The 11,274-nt window shown below is 34.0% G+C and overlaps 2 protein-coding genes across 2 annotated transcripts; both read left to right on the top strand.

Annotated features, from left to right (window-relative positions):
* Positions 1 to 898: 898 nt before the first annotated feature.
* Positions 899 to 1,952, top strand: LOC133784039 (uncharacterized). Its single transcript, XM_062223574.1, has 2 exons — positions 899 to 1,389; positions 1,537 to 1,952. The coding sequence occupies exons 1-2, from the start codon at positions 1,002 to 1,004 to the stop codon at positions 1,800 to 1,802; spliced, it is 654 nt and encodes a 217-aa protein (XP_062079558.1). The 5' UTR covers positions 899 to 1,001; the 3' UTR covers positions 1,803 to 1,952.
* A 7,324-nt stretch (positions 1,953 to 9,276) lies between these two features.
* Positions 9,277 to 10,421, top strand: LOC133784038 (glyceraldehyde-3-phosphate dehydrogenase GAPCP1, chloroplastic-like). Its single transcript, XM_062223573.1, has 4 exons — positions 9,277 to 9,375; positions 9,457 to 9,554; positions 9,667 to 9,809; positions 9,928 to 10,421. Exons 1-4 carry the CDS (start codon positions 9,351 to 9,353, stop codon positions 10,037 to 10,039), a joined length of 378 nt encoding a protein of 125 aa, XP_062079557.1. The 5' UTR covers positions 9,277 to 9,350; the 3' UTR covers positions 10,040 to 10,421.
* Positions 10,422 to 11,274: the final 853 nt, after the last annotated feature.

Genomic DNA, 11,274 nt, shown 5'->3' with positions numbered 1-11,274 from the left:
TAAAATCTACAAAATTTGAAAACCACTTTTCTTAAAAAAAAAAAAAAAAACCTTTGAAGATCCTAATCCTCCATTCATATAAATCCACTCTACCATATGATTATAGGGTATTTCTATGGTGCATACCTTTTGTGTTCCTAACTCGTGAATAGTTTTCGGCGCGATTTTTTTATGACCGTGTTTATTGTAGTTATTTAGAGCATCCTGGAAATTTTCACGAAATTCTGAATAATTTACAGTGCCGAAAACTAGGTTCAAACAGACTGTTTTCCATGCGTATAAAAAAAATTAATCACGAGTGCAACAACTTGTTCGAACCTAGATTTTGACACTGTAAATTATTTGGAATTTCCTGAAAATTTGCAGGATGCTCTAAATAACCACAATAAACACGATCATAAAAAAAATCACGCCAAAAATTGTTCACGAGTCGGGAACATAAAAGGTATGCACCATAGAAATACCCTATGATTATATTCACACTTTCTAATTATCCCTAATTAAACTAATTAGTTACAAATGTTTTATATTTCATTCAATTCTCAATATTTAGACACATGTAATCACAATCCTTGTTAAAAAATAAGTTGCATCATTTTTTAAGTTAATTAGTGTTATAATAAACGTAGCACACATTGGACTTTCCAGGAATGGCAACTCAACTAGTTCAATCATGACACAATTGGTGGACCCTTGAAATTGAATTGGACACGTGACTAACTGATGCCGTTTGTTGTTCCCACACGCAAGACCCATTGCTTTATGAATATTTTTGCAGAGAGGGGTACTACCTTAAAGCTGACACAAACTGTGATGTACTGTTCTTTAGAGTTATAGTCAGCCTACTATCAATGGGGACCCATAAACTGTAGCAAAAGAAAGAAAAAAAATTTGGTGGTTTTCATTCCATAATATGATAATTTGTAAGATTTTGATTATTGGTAGTGGATTCGTAAGTCACTAGTACCACGACCAAACTTATTGGAGTTAAATTAGTTGGAATGAGCGGGAAGGCTATTGGTAGGTCATCAATGAAGGAGAGGTCACCAGCACCAGAGTCACCAGGAAGAAGTGAATGGCTAAATTCTTCAGACAGTTATTCACACTCCTCTACTGAGTATGACTTTCGGCCAAGCTTCCTACTAGATGAAAGCAAGGGAGAAGTGAGAAAGTTCACCCCACCACAAAAGAGGTGTAAAACCACCACGCCATCCAAAAAGGTGGTAGGAAAAAGCAAGCGATCCTCCCTAGTGATTGAGGATAAAGGTGACAATTCAATTTTAGTTCTTGTCCCCTCTGATTCTGATGATTCCCAAATACAGAATCATTGTACTGGCAATGGACAACCTCGGAACAACTCATTCCATGAACATCGAAGCCCAAGACGAGGTAAGCATACGACATCCCCATAAATTTTTTCAAAGACTAAACATATGGTATCTTTTGTTGAAATGGTTTTCAAAAGAGTTTGTTTAAGAATAAGATTTAGCGAAGTTTTATTTAGCATAAATATTAACGTGTTTCTTACCAATCCAGGCGTACCCCCACCAAAGAAGGTTAATTTATCGGGCCTCGGGATCAATTCAAAAACTTCAAAAGGTTCCCCCAAAGATCTTACTCGATCTCAACATCTGAATCCACACCCTATACTAGACATTACTCCCACTATGTTCCAAAACTATATGATCTCTAAAGTGGAGGACATTCACAATCTGATGGTTGACTTTATGGAGAAATACAATCCCAACTGTGCTAACAGGAAAGAAGAAGATGATGACATTCCTAAAAAGTCTAGTACTTGAAAGGGGAAGTGTCCTCTATGTCGTTCAGCAATGGAAAAGGAAGGAACTTTAAACTATGTTTTAAGAATGGAATGATTTACTTCAAGCTAGTATTGAATAAAAAAAATGTTTGAATTCCCCGATTAATTCCACAATCAAAGTGTAAGAAGGATCATCAGTTGGAGTGATCATCAGTTGGAGTAGCCAACTGATAATCTGAATATTGACTTAGAAGTTAGCTGGATTATTACTTTCTCAATGTTTTTAAACAAATTAAAGCTTTTCCACTATGTATGGGTTACTTTAATTCTCCCTCCAAAGTATATTTCAAGCATTTCTGATCAATCATATGAACAATCTTGTTGATTTATGTTAATCATTTTAATTGTATTAAAATTGGCGCAACTAATAATCGTAAAGAAATTCCTCAAACATAACTTATAAACTACAATACGTCATCTCGTAATCACTAAAGTAAAAAACCACCCTAAATTTCTTAATTTATAATATAATGCAAGGATAGTTAATTGAAGTCTTTTTTAAATTACCAAATCCAATTATACTATAGTCAACCAAGCAACTGGTCATAGTGTATATATATGTAAACTATTGATCTTCTAAACAAAAATTTACTCTTTAAATATATATTGATTTATTTCGTGGTTATGTCTTAAACGAATTAGTAAAGGCCAATTTTCCCTACTTTATTGAAGACAATATATTTGGTCGTATTACTTATAACTACAGTCATTTAGTCCTTGGCTTTAATAATTTGATAATGCCATGACTTTTACAAAATTTCACCAAAATGTCTACACATTCCAAAGGAAACCTCAACAACACTTCCAATATACACATTCAGTAGCTTAGAGGGATTGGGACTTGCATGAAACGAAGAGTAGTTTGTCCTTGTTATTGGTATTGCAAAGATTAGGAGTACGACCTCAATTTAAAGGTCGGAGTTATCGTGAGTAGAGTCGCGTACTCATACTACTAGTAGTACCACGATATGGGGTTGAGGACATGAAACAAGAAATTATGACCAAAATCATGTCGATACATTAAAATGTATTGCGGGCATGGTCAATTTTGTGTGACATTTCATTAATAAATACAAAGTTCATATAAGTGGCTTAATCAATTCATACACATGAGAGTTAGTCACCTTTTGCATTGAATTAGTAGTATAACAGATATATATATAACTAAATTCACTTATTGTATTTGGGAAGGTTTCATATTTAATCTCTAACTTGCAGTGAATAAGTGATATGGAGGTTTTGAAATGGCTTTAAGCTTATTTTTATACATTTTAAAGAACTTTTAGAAATTACTTTCACTATTGCTCTTCACTTTGACAACGAAATTTCAATTATGAGTATATATTTATGAGTTATTAATACCACTCACCGGATTATATTAGTTTAAGTAATATTACACTCGGTCCTACTTAGTAGTGATAGATTATAAGGTTTGTACATATATACATATAAATTTGGTTCCTCTCAAAACAATGCGTCTAGGCAATAAAGGTGGAGTAGCAGGTAATAAACTGCTTCACACCCACTATAGATATAAGCAATATCAGTTTGAGGGACTAAGAAGCTAAAACCCCAAAAAATAAGATAAGAAAAACCATAAAAACGTACAAAGTCAAGTATCAACGCCATGAACTTCCAACAAACACCAACTCCTACATACCCTTTCTTAGGTCAATCCCCTGCAATTAATGATGGCCATAGTGTTATTCCGGCCAACCCGAGAGTGGAAGGGCATCAAGGAGATGGCATTGACATCATTGCAGTCCTTTTGCAGAGGTTGATTGAAGCTAACACGCATATCGCGAATCAAAACAAAGTTACTAGACATCTTCTTGCCATCAATAATGCGTTGGTGCGTATTGTGCATACCATGCAGGTCGATTTTGAAAATCAGAAGAGGTACTTCTCAGCTGAATTAGAAAATCAGAAAAGGTCATTCTCTCAAAAAAATTTCAACGTTACTATGGAACAAATGGCGACCCAACAACAGGTGCAAGCTCATAAAGTGGGGCAAGATGAACTGAGGATCTTATTATAGACAATGATTTTGGTAGATGCTGACACCACGAACACTGATCAAATGTCGTCTATCAATAATATGATGTAGTTGTCCTTGTCCTTAGTAGCTACTATATATTAGCACTTATGTCATTTTATATATTTTTAAGTAGCGTTAGTGGTCATTTTGAGATCAAATTTCCAGAGAATATGGGAACCCTAACTCTCATATTTTCTTGAAAATATCATCTTTGTGCTGTTGATTAGTGTTCATCGTTCCACCTTTGCTGGATGAGGAGAATCACAGTTATGGAGTACACACTTTTATTTTGATGTTGGATAAACTAGAGTAAGGCACCTCAAGTCAGCTTTAATTTTGAGAGTAACAAGATTTATTATGTTTGTTCTCTACCTTTCTCTATTCTACATGCATATGGAAATAGAATTATGTATTGCTTCATGGTTATTACGTGTTGATGGCTTTCTTTTCAGTCCATGTAAGAAAGTAAGCTTTCCACCTTATTTATGACTTGTAATGCACTTTAAATTATTGAATATTTGTATTGCTTTATTTGGTATTTCCTATATTAAGCTAAAATATTGCTTCATAAGGAAGAGGGATTGGGCAGCCATTTAGTATTATTGCATAATTTTTAAGCTAGCTCATTTTGAAATGGGTTACTTCAAAAACTCTGAACAATGTAAATGTAATAACTGCATGCACCACATAGTGGCCACTTAGCTAAAAGATAACTAATAAAGGACAAATCATTATTATTAATGGAGTTTTGTAAACATCTTTTACAAATTATATACACAAAGATGATTGAAATATTATATAAGTATTTTACAAGACTAATCGTTCAAAGGAAACATTAAATATTATTAAGGAATTAATTAAGAATAAGTCAATGACTCATAAAAAACAACTCTCACACGGCACCACTTCATTCGGGGTTCGAACTGCTCCCCTGAATGGCAAAACGTGTACTGGCAGTGAAGTTGACTCCATATGTGTTTTCCTTGTCTATTACTTTGCACGTGTAATAGTGTAATTAAAATGATTACTAAATCTTATATATTCTTTTATGTACATGACAATGACTCACGAAAAGGTTAAGTACTACGTTTATATTTCAAACACCCAAAATTTTCACATGGTTATCTGTATAACAAAATTACACTGTCGGGTTGGATGAATAGAAATTAAAAAAAAAAATTTGAGTTAGCCCTTCTCTTCCACATACAAAAATCAAAGAATCACACATAAATTGATAACTTACAATAAAGAAGACCTTAAAAAATAGTATTAATTGTTCTCATGGTATACTAGAGTGTTGAGTGAAACAGGGACTTGTTCATCAATCACTACATCAATAGTCCAATACTATAGTGTTATTTGTCCTTCCCTAACCAAAACTAGTCAATTTTCCATACAAAGTGAACAAAGTAGAGGACATTCACAAAAATAAAATGAAGTATATGGTTGGGTAATATAACTAAATAATAATTTAGAAATGAGGCAAATTAATTTTAAAATATGTTATAAGGTAAGCCAATCCATGTTGTACACGATCTTAGTGAAAGGGAGAATTTGTTCTTTTACCAGTAGCCTCTCAGATTCATAGGATGTGATGTTCCTTAGCTCAGCTCTCATGATATGCTCCATAGCTTTAGTAAAGTTCCCAATATCCTCTTCATCAACAGCGCTAACAATCAAGTTCCATATATCCTATCCCTAATGAATTTTGTTAATTACAAACCTCAACTGAAATTCTTCAATATTATACATTTACCAAACTGAGCTAACAAAATATTTTTGAATCTGGTTTTTCAACATATGGTTCCTTGGGTTGATTGAATCATCTATTTATGTGAAAACCTTGCCTTCACCAATAAAGTGTTAGGGAGAAGTAAATGGTCTCATTAACTGTTGGCCTGGTGGATACAACAACCATAAAAAATTGTTATTATATAAGATTAGATTATAGGAAAAGGATTATAAAAATTAAACTGAGATTAACTTAATTAATTACGGACAACTCCTTAACTTGTCATACGTATCAAAAAAAGTAATAATAAAAATGTAAGTCATTCCGAGGACCCCCAAACTGACATGTTGTCCGTATTAGTAAGATTCAATGATGTCAATTATACTTAAATTAATCACATTCCAAAACAGGTGTTCATATGTTATAATATGACTAATAACAAAAGGTTAATGATATGTTAAGTATTGCCAAATTAGTTTATTGGACGGATGGCTTTATGTATTACCATATTCTAACTTTGAAAAATAATAAACAATAGGGAGGTGCCCCATGGTTAGTAAGGTTGAATTCTAAGATTGATATTTCAAAAGGACAATGTGAGACCAACAACCAATTGTGAAAGCTGATTTTCCGTGTGGGACTGAAAATTTACTGACATTCCCTTTTTTCAGCTTCACCAATTCATTAGAGTAAGGGGAATAGCCTAGGTTACCCATCCCTCCCAGTACGATTTAATTAATGCTTCCATTTTCCTGCGAAAACAAGCCATCCTACGGTCAGTCGCACTGCAAGTGGTATTGAACCAAAAATAGTGCACACAAACTAAATAACTTCAGTGCAAAGTCCCATCTCAACCAGTTCAACTTAAATCAATATAAGTTCAACTAAATGGACGCATGTATAATTTAATAAAACTCCTTAAAAGAATTCACCACCAGAAAAAAAAAAAAAAAAAAAAAACTATCTTCACCTTACACGTGGGAATTTTTCAGAAAAGTACTTTTCCAATCATGATAGAAAAAACCACTATAAAATGCAACTATCCTTTTTATTGCCTAATCACCCACGTCAACACTTGGTCAACTCATACACCACACCAAATGGACTCCCCATCACGTGTCCTTTTCTCCATCAAGCAAGAAGCATCTGATTCTGAAGATCTTTTACCAAATCAATATCCAACACTCTATCCGCCATATAGGACTTTAGAGAGCCCAGCCTCCCCTATCACACCATCTTCTTCCAAATCCACCAAACTTCCAATATCACCCAAACCCCCTAGACTTCTGAAGAAAGAACCAAAATCACCTCAGTCTTCAGGTGCCAGTCAGTCCCCTAAAAAAAATATCCTTGAAGTGGAAAGTGCAGGAGTTGTATTCACAAAGATACTGAGATCCTAAAGCTTTAATTCCTAAGGCATAATGTGTCCACTAAGTCGGAGAAGCTGTGATGCTCTGCACTAGATGTACGCACCATAATCTTCAAGCTTCGTCAGCTTCTAGATCAAGCTAGTATTATACTAAATGGAATGCAGACTATAAATGGAGACATATTTGTGCATGCTGCTCACACCAAGGAGAATGGGGAGTTGAACCCCATCCAAGTCGACTAAATCAATATCAGCAACCCTAAGGCTATCTATAAGCCACTATGAGAAGTTAGTATTACCTATGTTTTAATCTAAACTTATCGGTTGGCCTAGTTTCGGTGGTAATATTTTGGTGGTTATTCTATTTGAATAGTGTACTAGTAGTTGTCGTACACGTACTAGTTTTGTTGAAGAGTGCCACACTTCTTCTATGTACGTGTTAGATAAATAGTGTTTCAATATCTATACTTTCCAAGATATTGGTGTAACAATGAAAACCTATGTAATTCCTATCGATGACTGCTTTTTATTAATGAAGTATTTCAATGTTTACTCCCTCTATAATCAATGGTCAAAGTATGTGGGGAGATGTGGTTTTGGAAAACTTTAAATTTTAACGAATTGAAAGGGACTGGTATGTATTAACTGTGACAGAGAAACAGAATTTCAAACAAAAAAAATTAAAACACAACTTTCCCAATAAAAATGTACTGTGGCTTAAATTTTTAAAACAACTTAACACCAATTTGTAATTCCACGTAGATGTATGAAAATGAGTAATGATTAAGGGAAAATATGAGTACAACTCAACAAATGAACAAAAACTAGTATATGTAGTGATGACTAAACAACTTGCTAGGAACGAAATTGAGTCCAACTAAACAGACAGGACCCCCTCAACTCCAACAAAACTTTGAAACCTCCCCAAAACATGGAAAACATTAGGGAGGTCCACCAACCTATCTGAAAAGTAGTATTAAAAAAGTTTGGACCCGAATTTCACTGTCAAAGCAAAAAAGCAACTTAAAAAACCCCTTACCTCTCAATTTTGTCAATTCAAGGCTTCACTTTTTTCCTATACTCTGGTAAGAATAGTGTATAAGAGTTTTCAAACTTTTTCCATGCCCCTCCAAGATCGCACCCATATTTTTTAGCTCAACGAACCATCCCAGACATCATATCACAAGAGCATTATGTTTTAATCAGCATCCCACTACAACAAATACCATTTTCTATAATACATAACTATAAGCTAATTGGAAAAGTATTATAATAGGTAAAGCAGTAAACTTAAAAGGAGGTAAACTTAAAAGGGAGGGAAACAAAAAAAAAATTGCTGGGTAATGTTAAAATGGAGGGAAACCCATGGTTTCAGCCTAGCCCTATTATCTCAAAATCCAATTCCTAAGGACGCGTTCTTTCTCTCATATCTCTCTCTCTCCCAACGTTCTTTCTCTCGCGCTCTCTCTCCCACTGTTCTTTCTCTCAACTCTCTTCTTTCTCTCGCTCTCTCTCTCTCCCAACGTTCTTTATCTCACTCTCTCTATCTCCCAGAGTCTCAGTGTTCTTTCTACCCTCTCCATCGCACGAGCTATTGGAGCACACCACGGTAGAGGAGCACTCTCTCCACTGGAATTGCAGGCTCTTTCTTCCCCAAGTTGTGATCGAAGAGAGTGAAGAAAATGGCGACCGGTCAGTTCAAGGCAGAGACTTTGTTTGATTTGATGAAGCATCACTTAGAAACCGAAGAGGGTAAACAGCCTTGCAATCTCGTTTACCAGATCAATCTCGCACCCAATGTCTTATCTTTATTTTTATTTTTATTTTATTTTATTTTTTGATAAACTTAAAAAGGGGAATTTTGATTTGGGTTTGTGACACCTCTCGGCTTCTCCTCATCAGTCCTCGAACACTTTAAGGTTCAAGAACTATGGTTTTGGTGCTTTAATTTCAGGGGAACTGGGTTTATGGTTTTATTATTGCTTTAAACTTTGGATTTTTGTTGTCGATGACTCATTTTTTTTAGAGATGTTATTGTTTTAATAAGGTTTTTAGTGTCTATTTTATGCATATTGATGAATATTCTAGAGAAATTTGCAGCTAAGTAAATTTATTGCTAATTTTTTTGATGAATATTATCTTCCCTATTTACGTTTGAAGCTCCTCTTCATGTTTCAAATGTTCAAGTTATTGATCTAGTCACAGGGAATGTGACGGCGTCCATGGCAAGAGCACTCGTGCAACAAAGGTTTTGAATTTATGAATGCATCTGGTTAAATATCCTTGTGCTTTTGGTTTTAGCTATTATGCTTTTTAGTTATTCGCTGAGTGATTTTCTTATTACTTTACACAGGTTGTTCATGAGGAATTTGGTATTCTTGAAGGTTTAATGACAACTGTTCATGCAACTACAGGTTTGTTTTTCACTTTATTTGTTTCTATAATAGGAGAATAGTTTACAAGTTGGTTACTTGACTCTTGTTTCTAATGTTCAGCAACACAGAGGACTGTTGATGGCCCATCAATGAAGGATTGGAGAGGAGGCCGTGGAGCTGGAAAAAATATCATTCCTAGTTCTACTGGTGCTGCAAAGGTAGTGAAATCTAAATTCATAGGGAAATCTAAAAACAATGATGGTTTTAATGTGGTTTGATTCTTATTCTTATTATTATGTTTATTATTATTTTTATTTTTTTGAGCTATAGGCTGTTGAAAAGGTTCTCCCAGAACTTAATGGAAAACTTACTGGAATGGCCTTCCGTGTTCCAACTCCTAATGTCTCAGTGGTGGACCTAACTTGTCGAATTGAGAAGAGTGCTTCCTATGAAGATGTCAAGGCAGCCATAAAGTATGTTCATGCATTCTTTGTGAAGTATCTAATCATTGCATTTATTCCTCTCCTCTTGTGTTTGTCTACGTGTGTAATTGTCTTGTTTTTAATTTTTTTTTTGTGATTGATGATATAGGTATGCATCAGAGGGACCACTTAAAGGCATTCTTGGGTACACAGATGAAGACGTTGTCTCCAATGATTTTGTTGGTGACACAAGGTATAATTTCTTTGATGTGTATTTTTAATACATTTTAATTACAATGATGGAACTATTGGCAATGTCATGCGTAAGAAGTCTGTTTTCATCTTGCTAATATTCTCTTAACTAGTTTTTTTTAAATAGCCCAGAAAAATCCATTGAAAAAAACAAGATCATATTGGGGAAACTAATAGTAGTTATGTTGTTATCTGTTAAAATCTGTTTTTTAACATTTGGATGATGTAATTTTTCTAAGCATATCCTCTACCTTTACCATAATACCTTGTACAACTTGCTTTCCTTTAATTGCTTACCAATGGTTAATTTTGTGGTCTTGCCAATCAACTATCTCCCTCTCTTGGTTCTATATCCTTTCATTTCATTCTTGTCAATTCATCTCATCAAAAGTGATAACTTTCTGTGTGTGTGTGTGTGTGTGTGTTTTTTTTTTTTATTATTATTAATGGTTCTTTGTTGCAGTTCCACCATTGCTTTCAAGATCATATCTTTAGTCGATTTTATGGGTTCCATTGTCACCTAAACAATCACTGATCATCTTTTGTTTTGCATACTCTGATATTTTGGTCTCCTATCACCACATAATACATGTTTAGACAACTTAGCTTACTTGGGATTAGAATGGAATCAAATTATTTCCTTGTTGTTTTTTTGGCATGTTTTGAATTAAGCCAAGCAGCCCTAGTTGGAAAGGAAAAGAATAAAAATGAAAGATGCTTGTTGCTTGTTCCAATGTATATAATCTATATGATAAAATGTATTTGATATAGATTGAAAAATTATGGACAATCATATTGATATAACCCATGCTGTGACTATGAGGACCACCACACTTGTTGTTTTGCTTATCTTTCTACTTTCTCTTAATTCCTTCCTGTAATGAAAAAACTGTCCTGCAGTCTTGGAGAGTCTTTTTAATGCTATATATTGTCCATTAGATAGCCTACCCTAAAGAAGCAATACATGGACTAATATGCAAGGAGAATGAGTCAAATCTCAATCAAGATATTGATCAAATATCTTTTTGATATATAGTACATAGAGTAATTTATTAAAACATGTAGATCCAAGACCAGAGATCACAACAACTTGCACTATAATGACCCAACTATTCTAGACTCTTGGACCATTAACAAACTATACATACAAATTCTTACTAAAACTTACATTTGCGAAAATACCATAATTTTATTAGAAAACTTATAGAAATAAGAGTTACTTACATAAATACCAAAAAAGATATGGGATCCCATTGTTTAAAAA

Source organism: Humulus lupulus, chromosome 6 (assembly GCF_963169125.1).
Source record: "Humulus lupulus chromosome 6, drHumLupu1.1, whole genome shotgun sequence".
In the NCBI taxonomy this organism is placed as follows: Eukaryota; Viridiplantae; Streptophyta; class Magnoliopsida; order Rosales; family Cannabaceae; genus Humulus; species Humulus lupulus.
Note: the sequence above shows the minus strand (reverse complement) of the source record. Positions and strands in the feature narration are given on the sequence as shown.